Source organism: Chenopodium album, chromosome 14, assembly GCF_948465745.1.
Source record: "Chenopodium album chromosome 14, dcCheAlbu1.1, whole genome shotgun sequence".
Classification (NCBI taxonomy): Eukaryota; Viridiplantae; Streptophyta; class Magnoliopsida; order Caryophyllales; family Amaranthaceae; genus Chenopodium; species Chenopodium album.
The window spans coordinates 6,788,307-6,804,704 of record NC_137847.1 but is presented as its reverse complement, the minus strand read 5'-3'; the positions used below and the strand labels follow the sequence as shown (position 1 = coordinate 6,804,704).

The window sequence follows — 16,398 nt, the reverse complement described above, 5'->3', positions numbered from 1 at the left end:
GTTATCCAAGTAATTAAATGCTCTAATACGTTGGAAATGGAGGAAACGTTGGAAGAGAATTAAAGGAGACTTTGCTAATGAGAAAAGGCAATACTTAATTATGGCAATGTTAATTGGTTGGTTCTTGATTAAATACTTGGTAATCGTACTTTGTATATAAAAAGTAACCTAATAAAACTCATCATATCAGTAGAAAATTTCTCATATTTTAACTAGTCTTTTGGCCCCTTCGATGCACGGGTTGTTTCTTGGGTTAATAATTTTCACATAGAAGTATGCTTTTCAAAAGTTGAAACTTTTGATATAATATACAAAATAATTGTTTCATTGCTAAAACTTAAAAGAAAAAAAGAGTCAGAGTAGAACTGTGAAAGAAGACGAAGGATTTTGTTTAGGTATATCATATATACATGAAGATTGTGGAATATGAAACAATAGATTAGTTTAAGTTATATTTTGAGTCTAAGAGATGAAAAGACATTTTTATTATAATTCAATTATGGTGGAAATGAAATACTTCATTTTCTTACTTAAATTTGCAGGTTATATAATGCATAAAGACTTAAACACAAATATTAAGGAAGGTGACATGTGACATATGTGGTAATGAGCGACTTGTGATGACATGTATCATGTGAAAAATTTGTGGTTTGTGTTTTTAAATACTAAAGTAGTAAATATAGATATAAATTTGTTATAGTATTACTATGTGTAATAAGGATCGAAATCGAAAAAGGTTACTCAACATGAAAATAAAGTATGATTCGAACAGGTAAACACGAGTTCAATTGTTTTATAGAAGTGGGTCGTTGGAATAATTTTGGAGATTCTTAAACCTTTGATACAACTCACAACAACAGCTTTTGAACTAAACAGATAAAAAGTAACAACGTGCGTACTAATGTCACTACACTCACTATTATTCAACGTTCAAGTTGGCATGCTTTAATACAGATATAAGTAGATTATTCCTAATACAAAGCACCTCATTACAAAAATATAATTATAAATAAATCTCAATAAGATCAATGACAAATTAAAATGCATTGGCTGGTCCATGGTTCAATTAAAACTATCTTAAGCTATACTTTTAGGTATGATATTCAAGAATTCTGTCTAGTGGGTGACCTACTGAGAACTGAAACGCTAGTTATCAAAAAGAGAACTTAAAGGGAAACAAAACATTATACTTGTTAATTGTGACTTGAAATCTAGTGCAATGGCAAAGGGTCAACTTTAAACGCTCATATCTCTCAATGCAAAAGTGATCTTGAGGTGATTTAAGTTGGAGGTGATAGCTTGTTTCAAGATCTTTCCGCCAATAAGTCATATGCCCAATTCCAATAAGAAACGAGGAAGTTATGGCTATTTTACAAAAACCTAACGAAGTTGGAAAATTGCGACGAGCGGGCGAGCTATAGCTCTAGGCGAGTGAGCTATAGCTCGGCACTATGAAGACTTGCGGCACCTTCCGAGCTATTGCTTGGTACATAGTTCAGTTCTTCTAGGTTAATTTATGGGATATTTTCTAAAATTATATCTTTTCTTTGATGGCTATTTGAGTATACTTAGTGAATAATTTAGGATTTTTTTAGGGTTTTCTTATGTTATATAAGGAACCGTTGGGTGGACAATTAGAAGTGCTAAATATTGGTTGATTAGCCTAGCCAATTCAAGGGTAACTCCATTGAGAAATTTTGTGTGAGATGGAAAGTGTTGTATCTCCTTTTGTTATTTATCTTGTTTATCCTCCATGAAAGCTAATAAGAATATATTATCCCTTACACAGTGGACGTAGGTCTTGTTGACCGAACTATATATATCTATGTGTTCATCTCATCTATTTCCTACTTTATTTCTCAAATTTATATTTTATATATCGTTGTCTATGTTTCGTGCATATCAAACACATAACCTAAATCAAATTGATCTTCATCTATTTCCTAACAATACTACGTGTGAAGAAAAAAAATACTACCGCCGTTACATATTATTTGCAACGATTTCACATAAAGTAGAGAGAAAAAATGTATAATCGTTGCAAATAATATCTAACTGAGGTAGTGATAAATAAATAAATAAATAACTTGCTTCGAAGAGGCAAAGGGTGAGAACAGAAAAGAAATAATTTGGCTCAATATATTTTGGAGATTTTCAGATTTGAGTGTTGAAAAAAGTCTACATTATTGACAATGCATTTTTCAAGCTAAAAATTGTATGTCCGTTAAGAGTTAATTAATTTAGTCAAGGTGTGAATGTCCACACTCTAATTTCTTCATTGCATTTAATGTAGTAGCCAACCCTAATTGTCACCCTCTAATGTTATAGCCCACAATGTAATAGTGGTTCTTACTACTATAAATAGCCATGCAATTTCACTTGTATGAGGCACAAAAATATTACCAAGAGTAATACATAAAAGTAGCAATACTTCTCTTATTACCTTCTTCTCTTAATCCTCTAATTTCTATATATTTCATAACACGTTATCAGCACCATCTTCAATCAGGTATACTTATACCGATTATCCAATTTTTACAAAGATTCAATTTCTTTCACAAAATATATTTTGAGGAGTATGCTCTATAGTTGCCCATATGGGATCCTCTATACCAGAAACTCACAATATATTTCTCCACAAAATTACTATACATAATTAGCCATGTTGATAAAAATGAGGATATCAATACATACCTTATTTATGATACTTAGTTTGGTAACTCTCATGCATGGTTATAGAAAGTAATATATAATTACTTTTGCATGTGGAAATATTTGTTGTATGCATGTTAATAGAGTAAATTTCATGGTCACACAAATCATGTTCATACTTACTTACTTGTGCATAATTACTAAAATGAAAAAAAAAATGATGCAGCCTTTATATTTATTTAATTTTTAGATTACACACTTTTTATGTTTCTTTCAGTTTTCGAACCCTTGACCTCATGAATAGATTAGGGTTCTCAGACCACTACGGCTTGCATCCCAGTGTGATACTTATTTACGTTTGTAAATATTAATAGTTTGATTACGATTATTTTACCAGTCTACTAGAACATTGTATGATATTTTTACAGTTGTGTAAAGCTGAAACGGATAATTTACCCCCTATAAAAGGCGGATTACACCCCCCTTATTTCACCATACAAACCTTATCCCCTCCTTAAACTTTACCCAAATTATCTCCTCTTCTTCTTCCTCCATTTACTCCGGCCACACACCATGTTCCCCGTCGACAACCGACAACCACCACACCCCTTTACCTTTGAAGAAGATTTAAGGATATTAAAACTATACTTAGTTTTAATTATGGCCCTAGTAGTTTTATTAATGGCAATGATGATTTTCATCATTTTACATAAGTAGTGCTCGATTTTTCGACAAAGGGAATTCATGCATGTAATCTCCGTAGTACTTCAAGTTTTTTTTGTCTTCTAGGTAGATTATAAGTGCATTTTGTTATAATAAATGTTCCTTTTGTCTTATCATTAATGTATGTCATTAATATTATTATTATTGTTGTTGTTGTTGTCGGTGATATAGTAATAGTAGTAGTATTTATTGTTATTGTTATTATTATCATTGTTATTGTTATATTTGTTGTTGTCGTTGTTTAACTAAAGTAATTATCATGTTTAATTTTAGCTTAACTTTATGTAAATCATAATAATAACCCAAGGGGGAGAAGCAAATATGTTTTAAATGGATTATTATTATGATTATAATTTGATTACTTTAATTATCACTTGCTTAATTGGCTTAATAATAATTACCTATTTGATTGTAGTTAAAATGGGAGACTTGATAAAAAGACAATTTGACGTATTAGACTTGCCGGACATAATTATCTTGAATGGACAGTTGATGCCCAAATGAATTTGAAGGCTCAGGGATTGGAACATACAATCAAAGAAATTACCATCCCAGGAAACGAAAAAGATGCCCCTGCTCAAGTTAAAGTTCCAACTGATCAAGAGAAAGCAAAAGCTATAGTTCTCTTAAGGCATCATTTACATAACAGTTTAAAAACTGAGTATTTAATGGTGGAAAATCCCAAAAAACTATGGGATAGCCTGAAAGGAAGATATGACCACCATAAAAGGGTACTCCTTCCTTCAGCACAGTTTGAGTGGACAAACCTGAGATTTCAGGACTTTAATTCTGTCAGTGATTATAATTCATCACTATATAAAATCGTATCAATATTGAGATATTGTGATCAACCAGTCACTGAAGTGCAAATGATAGAGAAAACACTCTCTACATTCCATGCTAACAACATTGTATTGCAACAGCAATACCGTGAAAGAGGCTTTGCAAAATATTCTGAGCTTATTTCTACATTATTGGTTGCTGAAAAGAATAATGATCTTCTGTTGAAGAATCACAACCTAAGACCAACTGGGTCTCAAGCATTCAATGAAACAAATGTTGTAGAAAGCTCAAATCCACCCGAGACAAATGTTGCTCATAGATCTGCCCGAAGTTGGTTCCAAATTTCAATGCCTTTTGGACAGTGGAACAACACACACTATTCTGAAGGATAGAAAATATTTTTTAAAGTTAAAATTATTTCAAGCAAATGTTAATACCATTTCTGGGTCAGCCAAGCTAATAGAAGGTTCTGGAAAAGCTTGCATAATACTCCCAAATGGAACAAAATTAATCATTAATGACGCTTTATATTCGAGTAAATCTCGAAGAAATCTTATAAGTTTTAAAGATGTGCGTCAAAATGGTTTTCATTTAGAAACAATGATAGTGGATCAAAAGGAATATTTATGCCTCATGGCAGAAAAACATGGCAAGAAACATGTGTATGAGAAATTGCCAGCATATTATTCAGGGTTATATCATATAGATATACGACCAGTTGAAATAAATTCGATATCTAACCAGAAGTTAGATAATAAGAATCTGCTAAATTTATGGCATGATCGTTTGGGTCATCTTGGTACAGGAATGATGCACAAGATTATAGCAAATTCAGTAGGACATTCAATTAGGAATGTTAAAATCCCTCGATCAGATGAATTAACATGCTCTGCATGTTCACTTGGCAAATTAATAATAAGGCCATCTATGAACAAAATTGCTACCGAATCTCCAACATTTTTAGAGAGGATTCAAGGAGACATTTGTGGACCAATTAATCCTGCATGTGGACCATTCCGATATTTTATGGTATTAATTGATGCCTCAACTCGATGGTCACATGTAAGTCTCTTATCCAGTAGAAATGTTGCTTTTGCAAAACTCCTTGCTCAAATTATTAAACTAAGAGCACAATTTCCAGACCATACAATAAAAAGAATAAGGCTTGACAATGCTGGGGAATTTACATCCCAAACATTTAATGATTATTGTATGTCGATTGGAATTGTTGTAGAACATCTAGTAGCTCATGTTCATACACAAAATGGACTCGCTGAGTCATTAATTAAGAGACTACAATTGATTGCAAGGCCATTATTGATGAGATCAAAATTGCCTTCATCTGCTTGGGGTCATGCCATAATACATGTGGCAACTCTAATTAGATTGAGACCAACTGCTTATCATAAGTTCTCACCACTACAATCAGTTTTTGGTCAAGAACCTAATGTCTCACATCTAAAAAATTTTGGTTGTGCGGTGTATGTTCCTATTGCTCCACCCCAACGAACAAAGATGGGTCCACAAAGAAGGCTGGGAATTTATGTTGGGTTTGAATCACCCTCCATAATTAAATATCTTGAACCAATGACCGGTGATTTATTTACGGCCAAATTTGCCGACTGTCATTTCAATGAGACAGTATTCCCAGCCTTAGGGGGAGAGAAAGTGGACCCACGAAAGAAAGAAATAGAAATCATTTGGAATGCAACACAATTGTCAATGTTTGATCCACGAACAAATATGTGTGAACAAGAAGTTCAGAAAATTGTTCATTTACAAAGCATTGCAAATCAGCTGCCTGATGCATTTATAGATGCAAAGAAAGTGACAAAATCACATATACCAGCTGAAAATGCCCCTGCACGAATTGAAATTCCATCTGGTGATAAGATCATTGAAAATGAATCTCTAGCACGCCGAAAGCGTGGAAGACCACTTGGTTCAAAAGACTCTAAACCAAGAAAATTAAAAAGACCTCATTAGATCAACAACATTCCCCTTACGGAAGGTCAAGAAAGACAAAGTACAGATGAGAATAGAGAAAAAGATGATAATCCGAAAGGGGATGAACAAGATGACCACGACATCGATAACAATGAAACTTCAATAAACTTTGTTTCTACCAGGAATTATTGGAATAGAAATGATGTTATCGTAAATGAAATATTCGCATATTCCATTGCAATTGAAATGGCGTCTGACGAAAATGATAGTGAACCAAGAACAGTGGAAGAATGTCGTTGCAGGCATGATTGGCCAAAATGGAAAGAGTCAATGCAGACAGAGTTAAAGTCACTCGAAAAACGAGAAGTGTTTGGAAAAATAACCCTTACACCAGAAGGTGTAAAGCCAGTTGGATACAAGTGGGAATTTGTGAGAAAACGAAATGAGAAAAATGAAATTGTTAGATACAAGGCAAGACTTGTAGCCCAAGGTTTTTCTCAAATTCCAGGGATTGATTATGAGGAGACATATTCTCCCGTAGTTGATGCAACTACGTTAAGAATTCTGGTAAGCTTGGCAGTCTCAGAAGGACTAAAGATGCGATTGATGGATGTAGTGACCGCATATTTATATGGCTCACTCGATACAGATATTTATATGAAAGTCCCAGATGGACTAAAATTACCAGAAAACCACAAGCCTAGAAATTTACTTTCCATAAAATTAAAAAGGTCACTTTATGGATTGAAACAGTCTGGGAGGATGTGGTATAATCGTCTTAGTGAATACCTTATGAAAGAAGGGTTCAAGAATAATCAAATCAGTCCTTGTGTTTTCATTAAGAGATCACAATCAGGGTTTGCAATTGTTGCAGTTTATGTTGATGACTTGAATATCATTAGAACCCCAAATGAACTTGAAAGAACTGCAAAATACTTGATGAAAGAATTTGAGATGAAAGACCTTGGACAAACTAAATTTTGTCTTGGATTGCAAATTGAGCACTTAAATAATGGTATTTTTGTCCATCGGTCTAACTACACCGAAAGAGTGTTAAAACGTTTTTTCATGGACAAAGCGACCCCAACAAACACCCCGATGATTGTTCGGTCTTTGACTATGAAATATGATCCATTTAGACCTCGAGAGGAAAACGTGGATGTCCTTGGTCCTGAAGTACCATATCTAAGTGCAATTGGGGCTCTAATGTATCTAGCTAACAATACTAGACCAGACATAGCTTTTTCTGTGAATTTGTTAGCCAGGTTTAGCAACGCACCAACGAAGAGACACTGGAAAAGAGTAAGACACTTACTAAGATATCTACGAGGAACGAAAGATCTTGGTTTGTTTTATCAATCAAGGCAAGATGCCGCCCTCATCGGATATGTAGATGCTGGATATCTATCATACCCACAAAACGCCAAGTCACAAACTGGATATCTGTTCACCTATGGTGGAACTGCAATTTCTTGGAAATCAACAAAGCAAACCTTAACTGCGACATCATCAAATCATGCTGAGTTGATTGCCCTTTATGAAGCAGGACGTGAGTGTGTATGGCTAAGGTCAATGATCGGCAATATCCAAGAAGAATGTGGGATGAAAGAAGTAACTGAAAGTCCAACCATCATTTACGAAGACAATACTGCATGTATCGCACAAGTAACTGAGGGATATATTAAAGGTGATAGGACTAAACATATATCCCCAAAACTGTTCTTTACACACGATTTGCAGAAGGAAGGGAAGATAAATGTCCAACAGATCCAATCATCTGATAATCTTGCAGACTTGTTTACAAAGTCCCTACCTTCGAAGAGTGTTGAGCGGTTGGTCCACAAGATTGGGATGCGTCGTCTTCATAAACTATGTTAAAATCAGGGGGAGCATTATATGCACTGCACTCTTTTTCCCTTCGATCAGGTTTTTATCCCAATGGGTTTTTCCTGACAAGGTTTTTAATGAGGCAGTACACTAAAGCATATAGTAATATATTGTTGTACTCTTTTCCCTTAGCTATGGCTTTTATCCTAAAGGGTTTTACTTAGCAAGGTTTTAACGAGACAACATATACCCTATTTTGTATGGACATTCAAGGGGGAGTGTTAATAGTTAATTAATTTAGTCAAGGTGTAAATGTCCACACTCCAATTTCTTCATTGCATTTAATGTAGTAGCCAACCCTAATTGTCACCCTCTAATGTTATAGCCCACAATGTAATAGTGGTTCTTAGTACTATAAATAGCCATGCAATTTCACTTGTATGAGGCACAAAAATATTACCAAGAGTAATACATAAAAGTAGCAATACTTCTCTTATTACCTTCTTCTCTTAATCCTCTAATTTCTATATATTTCATAACAATGTCTAGGCGTCTAGCCTATGTGTTTATTACTTTTTGGAAAAGTTTTTGGGATTTCTACAAAGGAAACGGTGTTAGAAACGAAAACATTATTGGAGTCTTCGTGCACCAATACTTGTTCATATTGGACGTGCATCTTTAATGCTAACGTAGTTTGATCGTCAAATATGAAACTATCCGGAAACTCTAATTTGAGACTTTGTGGCGCAGAGTGAAAACGCATAACAAACAAGTAATTAATCATAGGAAATACTTATTTAAAACTTAATGATAACTGGTGATAACATTTTGAAAATTTACCTAAATTAAACCCCCACATCATAAATTGATGCAAAACGATCAAATTTGGCCCTAGGCCCAATTGTAAGGTGCTACAAATCAAAACCAATATAGTACGTCTAGCTTAAAGAGTAGATGACATAGGAAAGAAAATACCATTTCTTCCCCCAAAGTCAAGTAGAAATCAAACTCGTGACCTTAAAATTCACAAGCTCACATTCCTATCACAAGACCAGGACTAGCTTGTTAGTAATATTCACCCCCGACACACACATACACAAATATGTGACATAATACATCCTTGTAAACTGTAATAATAATGTACTTAAAATTACAATCAACATCACACAATCACTACAATGAACAACAATGTATAGATTCAAATCAAACTGTTAGATACATAGCCACAACAACGATTTGATGCTGACAGTGAAGATCAACTGCAATTAACTTATTTATCTCCTCCATGAACACTTGAGAAGAGAAGAAAAGGAAGGGAAAATAATCAGAATTATTAACTAGTTAAAAATACTTTACAATTGATATATTTGAATCACATAATATGTATATATATGCTTCAATAATTCCAACTAGCTTCTTGAAAGTTTACCCTTGTTTGTGTTTCTTAGATTGTGCATCCTTCTCCATCTGCTCGAATAAGCTTCCATCGTACACTCCTCGAATGGTTTGTTTTGGCAAATAGCCATTCTTGTCCTTGCACAGATAATATAGAATCTTCCATTCAGAATAGGCAGCAATCCTGTGAAAAAAAAGAAAGAATTCCGTCCACAATTATCTAGTTTGAACCATTTAACATTTGGTGATATATATGCACATTAATATGAAATTTTACAAAAGTGAGTGTTGCTAACCATCCTGCATAATCTTTCGGTTCTCTGTTCGCCTTGAGCATTTCATTAAGTTCATCAGAAGTAAGAGCATTCGCACATGTATGAGCATGCTTCTTAAAGATATCTTCAAACTTCGATTCTACAAACCTTCCATTACAAAAATTAAATGATCATAAGTACAAAACGTAGCTAGCATAAGAAAGGGATGACACATTTAAATGTTCCTTTTGTTTGATCATTTCCATGTTACACGTTTACCTTTTCAATATTCTACCATGCACCCTTTTAACGAAAGTGATAAACGTAATACTACTCAGTGTAAATTTGAATGTCACTCAATGGGTTATGTTAAGGTCAAGATCAATTACAGTATTTTGATTAGAAACAAATTTCATGATAAGGTTTCGTCGTAACTCAAAGATAACAAATGTAGTTTAGTCTTCATTGGATGGTGAATAAGCTAAGGTTCATGAAAGACAAACGTAGAAGTTAAGTTAACAACATACCTTCCTTGTGTGTCGTAGACATCGGTATCACTCCCATGTTTGGCTTTGGTGATATTCTTTATCTCTATTGGGAAGAGCAAATTAGGAAATTTCCCCTATATTCACGCCAAAAATACATACAAAATCAGATGTCAAATTTAATTTTATTTTCTTGAAATTTGTAGTGTTTAACATATGAAAATTGAAAAGATACAGCCATGCTAATATGTTACATATAAATTTTAGTCTCATTTTGCAAATGTTCATAGATGGAAACATTCCTAGCTTAATAGATTAAAATGCAAATTTTTTTATTTTTTTATTTTCATTTTGCAAGTGTATATATGAATGGTACTTAGGGGACCCTTCTCTCAATAATACGCGATAAATACTTATTTCGCAAAATTGCTTGGATATACATCAAGTCGTAAAACGGGTTTTAGTTTGTCGCATACATACCCATAAATAATATAGTCATGGACCTCATGTAAATCAAATGCCAATAACCATTGATTTGTAAATAATACAAGCACCGTTTTAGTCATTTTAAAAAAAATGTATTTAAAGCCTATATGCAACTCTAAACAATGTGTTAGAATTAATTGGATAAGGTCATGCAACTACCTTCCCTACTCACCAACTAAAAATGCATGTCTTGTTGTTGTCTTGTAAGTAAAAGAAAACAAGTGATTGATGAATTTAAATTAATTGAAAAATAATAATTATGAAATTAAGGGTGCGTTATATTCACCTCATTTTTACTTATCTAAACTTATTTGAATTTATCTGATCTTTTCTGAACTTATTAACCCTTATTAACTAAAACTTATTTTAGTTATAAATTAAACTTGAGTAGTCCTGATTAACCCTTATCACAACTTATATTAACTTACTTTTTCTGAATTTATCTTATCTGAACTTATTAAACCTGAAATAATTGGAAATAAGATAAATTGAACATGGCCTAAAAACAATGAATGATGAATAGAGTAATATGTCAATATTATTATTGACAGTTTTTTCTACAAAATATTTTTTACAAAAATTGTACCCTATATAATTAATAATATATATTTCAAATATGTGTTTTTTTTAAGCAGATTAGTGTATTATCAATTTATTGTTCATGAAACTCATCTTCCATATTCACATGTGACACATGCATATAAAGCTAATTTGTTCTGTACTTTTATGAAATGCTTTCATTTCTTTCTTTTTTCTATTTCCCCAATTATTTATGCACCATATTGATTTCCAAAAGAATACACACTACATAAAAATTTTGTAAAGATTAGCAAAACACTAGGCCTTGTACGATCCGGTCCATTTTTCTTGAATTGGTATTGATTGTTCAGTCCCACCCTGGCCCGTCAACCCACCTTCTATTGTCTTCTTTTATTTGATTTTAAACTTTTTTTTTTCTTTTTATTTTATTTTTTTTTTTTTAAAAAAAAAAAAACCGATAATGTGTCTTTAGAATTATAGATATCTCATAACCAATATGTGGTGAATATTGGAAAGCAAAAGACTATTTATTAGCATACACACACACACCACAAAATTGGAAGGAAAAAAGAAAAAAAAAACAATCCATATTCTAGAAACTAACATGCCTTCAACAATGTGTGGTAATGTGGTATGACCGTAAGTGTCCTTTTTGTACAATATGCAAATTATACACACAAATTTCGTTATATAATGGATGTCTTCTATAAAATGTACTAGTCCTCATATCATTACTAATAATCGAAGATTCAAACTCTCCGTTTATTTCAACTCTATAAGTTTTTAACAATTAAACATAATTAAAGATATTACTGAGTAAGAGGTGTTTACAAAAGAAAAGACAATAAAAAGAAAAAAAAAATCTTAAACGTGATAGGGCTAAACAAAATCACAAAGGAACCCTACCTCTGTTTAGTGTATTAACAAGTATAGAGACAAGTGTAAAAAAATTTACTTCAAAGAGTCCAAACAAATAAAATTGAGACAATGAAAGTGAAAGAAAACTGGAGAAAATACAAAGAGTAAGAAAACGATCGCATTTGTAAAACAAAAAGAGAAAACAATGACATACTATTGTGTTAATTATTCTGAAACGAAGAGAATGCATGGAAGTAAACCTCATTAAAAAAAAAAAAACGAGTGTCTATTTTAGTGAAATTGTAAACAGACGTATTGTAGATTAGTAGCACGTAACGCAATAATTAAGGGATGCAAATCATGCAATAGTGACATACAGGGCGGGTTTTGCCACTAAGGCCCATGTTAATGAAGAAGGCTGCTACCGTGGATAACAGAAACCCACTTCCAATGGCACGAAATCCTACAACAACAACAATAAATCCCATTAAATTTTAACAAAATTAACCAAAACCCCATTAAATTAACCAAAAACCCAACTCAAATTCATCAAAAAATTAAGTAAATTTGACCAAGGTTTAAGAAAATAATTAACAAACCTTGGAAAGTTTCCCATGGATAAATAACACCATCATGATTCCTATCAAAGAAGGCTACATGTTTAGCAAGCACATTATCTCCTGCTCCTTCAACTGCATAATCACATAACTAACTTTACTAATCCATGAAAAACCCGCAAATACACAAGTATGATCAGCAGTACTCCCTCTGTTTCTAAAACTTCTTCCTGTTTGAATTAAAATTGAAAAATAACTTACCTTCAGTTTGATTAGTAGTAATTCCACTTGAAACATCCATGATTTAACAAGGGAATTAGATGCAAATTTAGTGGTTTATTTTCTTCTACGTTTTGTGGTGATTTATGTCGTTTGAAAGTTGCAAAAAAAAGATAATCTTGAAGGAAACGTTTAGAAAGGTGGTTAAATAAACAATAAATTAGTAAAGTTAAGAATATATGAAAGTAGAGGAAATACGGTATGTTATATATATATATATATATATATATAACAAATAATCTGTCATGTCTTTTAAACTTGCTTTATGTATGAAATTACACGTTGCTTTTACATTATGTAACGTTTATATAACTGCTTTTGTGAGCTGTAAGCGAAGGTTGATTGCCACGCTTTCAATCTAAAGTAATCCTTCATTTGTTGCTTTTGTCGTTGATCCTGTTGTTGGAATTTAGAAATGGGAGGTTTCTTCTTTCTTCATGAATAAGGCATTTATTGTTTTGTTATGGGATGAGATATTGTATATTTGAGATGGGACGTCACTTAATTATTCATTCGGTTACTTTTGTGTTAAGAGGAATAGAGGTTATAATAATATAAAGTGATATGATGGTATGAGGATATTTAGTTTTTCGAGGTACTCCGTTCACACGATATTAACATGTGAACAAAGAAACAGAATTGGTTGTATCTTGTATCATACAGACGTATATAGGTACATACTAAAAACCAATCCAAGTATCTGACCCTAATTTCTTTATGTTTACAATTAAGAGCATCACATTACTGGAGTACGGAGTAGCTCATAATTTCTCTCTCCAATTTTAATTCATTCATATCATATTCCATTAACTTTAGCCGCTAATTTGAGTTACTCATTTAATGGTGAGCTACCTCATTACAATTAAAAAAATTGTTTTATGTTAATTTTGGGCAAAAAAATTAAATGAAAATATAAAAAATTGTCACTTGTTTTCTCCTTGTTTGTCACTGGGCTCGTGTGCCGAGGTTGTCAGTGATTTCAAAGAGGGAGGAGGCTCACCCCATAAGTCACCTTTCATAGTGGTAAGCTAGTTCAAAATAGAAGAGAGAGTGTTGTGGGGAGGGTCTTGAGTCACCCATTGTGGGTGCTCTAAGGTGCTAAACAATCTTTCTATACTAATCTATTAAAAGGTGTTCTTAAAAAATTTTATGTGTCACGTAAACCCTTTTTCATTATGCCACATCACCTACTCAACTTCTTATTATGTCACATTATCGCCCAATTAGCCTAGCTTAACCATTATGCCACGTCACCCTCTCAACCAACATTACTCGGTATAAAAACATGAGGGTAAGAATGATGGTTATTTAACGATCTAAGCCAATCATCAATCGTGTTATAAGTATGAAAATAAATTTATATAAAGAGTAATTGCAAATAACAAGATCTAATTTATATACTAGTATTAAAAAAAATAATATCTTTCAAAAAAAAAAAAATAATAATAAATAAAATAAAATAAAATAAAATAACCATAAATATCAAATGTATATAATAACAAGGAATTTTTAAATAGTTTGATAATTATAAGTTAAATGAAAAGGTAGAAATATTCAAGAAAGCACTTATAAGAAAATGGTTAAGAATTTAATTGTAGTATACATGAATGTGTTAGGGTTTTTTTTTTAGCTGAACTCGCAACTTGATAAGTTCTCACCTTTTCCTTTAAAGTCTATTTTGTTGACTTTAAATTTGGATTGTGTGTGTCTATACACGAATGTTACTTCAATTTTCTTACCACAACCTAGAGGTGGGCAGCATACCGTGCTGGGCCGCCACAGGCCGTGCCTTGTTGTGCCTGTTGGTGGCTCGTGTTGTGCCGTGTCGTGCTTACATCTTGATGTACGTGTCGTGCCATGCCAGGCCACCATTTGACATACTCCAGCCCGCGGCACGGCACGCTAGTGGGTCGTGCCATACCGTGCCGAGCACCAGGCCGCCCATAATATTTTTTAATTTTTTTTGTAAAAAATAAATCATATATTTTTTTTGAACAACTTTTAAAATGGATATACTATTTAAATAATTTTATTAATTTATGTTTATGTTTTTTTTATTATTGTATTATTATTGTTCTTTTATTATTCTTATTTTTATTATTATAGTTCTTTATTATTATTTATGTTATTTTTATGGTCATGCCTGGCATGCTGTGTTGGCATGCTAAACTACCGTGCCGCCCGCGGGTTTGTGCCGTACTCATGCCGAATTTTCAAAATCGTGTTCACGGCACGGCCCACCGTCGTGGCACCATGTTGTGTTGTGCTGCTGGCGGGCTTGTACCGTGTTGGGCCCGTGCCGCCCACAGGCCGGCACGGCCCATGCCCATCTCTACCACAACCTTAGCAACTAGCAAGACATGATCACATGACTCTTTCAGTAAATATTTGTTTTCATTGCCTACCATATATCGGAACCCTATTTAGGTAAAACAACGTAACCCTGCCTCTGACAAATTACCTCTACCTCATTCACCACTCTTTAAGTCTAGCTTAACCCTAATATTACATGGATCTAGAGTCGAAATGTAATTACTAGCATGATGCTCAATAGAGCTTGGATAAACATACTCTCTTATACTACACTTTATCATTTAGAATTTTTATACATTCCATTACAAATGGAATTTCATACTAATTTCCTAAATATCAATAAAAGGAATCATAATTATGGAATCTTGTTCGCCTCAAATGTGTAGTTCTCAAATATTAAAGATATTTACGTCTGTACATATGAATGCATGTATAGAAAATAGCGCAAAAAGTAAATCCAACAATTAAAAGATAAAGATGGGGTAAAACTATACAAGTAAACTGTGTACGACAAGTGGAGAGATTAGTTACATTATGGTGAGGATAATTATTAAAGTAAATAGTTTTTATCATGCAATTTAGCTAGCTTAGTCAAATGTTGTTATATCTCATAATTATATCTCTTTGTAATTAATTTGTTAGCTGTAGATAACTTTTAGCTAGCTTTGTAATTATCTTTTGGCTATTAACTACTCATTAGCTTGTAGCTATCAATCATCTTACCTTTACTAGTTTGTCATGTAGACTATCTTTGTATGCCTATTTAAAGGCTTGTATATATTGATCAATAGTTATAATATAACAAGTAATCACATCATAAAATAAGTTATTTACTGTGGTTATCTTTAACAGGTTGTTATGTGTTAGTTTACAAAGCACTTATAAGTATCTTTTAATTACGACGACAACGACTTGGCCCATATAAATTGTATCTAGGGTTTATGAAAGGAAGTTAATGCTTAATTAAGTCTATATATATTGACTAAATTATACGTAGTATAAATTACCTTTGATAAGGAGCCGAACATTTTAAGTTTTTGGAAAAATATACACTAGGTTTATTTTTTAACAATCCTAACTATGCCCTGAGTTTTCCTCCAACAGTCCCAACCGGTCAACATAAAGTCAACGACTTGTTATAACAGTTACCATAACACGTGTCAACACATGATTGATCCAAAATTTTTTAAAAAAAACACACAAAAATAAAAATAAAAAATAAAAAAAAAAAAACCCAAAATTTCCTAGCCACCTTCTCCCACTGCGAAACCCTAGCCGAGCACCTAACCTCGTTGGTGG

At 32.8% G+C, this 16,398-nt stretch overlaps 1 protein-coding gene across 1 annotated transcript; it reads right to left on the bottom strand.

Annotated features, from left to right (window-relative positions):
* Positions 1–9,037: 9,037 nt before the first annotated feature.
* Positions 9,038–13,003, bottom strand: LOC145578754 (putative peroxygenase 4). The gene is made up of 7 exons (XM_081636057.1): positions 12,769–13,003; positions 12,550–12,642; positions 12,328–12,413; positions 10,109–10,203; positions 9,624–9,749; positions 9,362–9,511; positions 9,038–9,224 (listed from the first exon to the last, which is right to left on the bottom strand). The coding sequence occupies exons 1-7, from the start codon at positions 12,806–12,808 to the stop codon at positions 9,203–9,205; spliced, it is 612 nt and encodes a 203-aa protein (XP_081492183.1). The 5' UTR covers positions 12,809–13,003; the 3' UTR covers positions 9,038–9,202.
* Positions 13,004–16,398: the final 3,395 nt, after the last annotated feature.

Bases quoted from the DNA above. Each gene is read 5' to 3' on its own strand.
- LOC145578754 (XM_081636057.1), bottom strand. From the start codon at position 12,808: ATGGATGTTTCAAGTGGAATTACTACTAATCAAACTGAAG. The intron at 12,643-12,768 runs GTAAGTTATTTT...GTGATTATGCAG, and splicing joins TACTACTAATCAAACTGAAG to TTGAAGGAGCAGGAGATAAT. The intron at 9,512-9,623 runs GTTAGCAACACT...TTTTTTTCACAG, and splicing joins CCGAAAGATTATGCAGGATG to GATTGCTGCCTATTCTGAAT.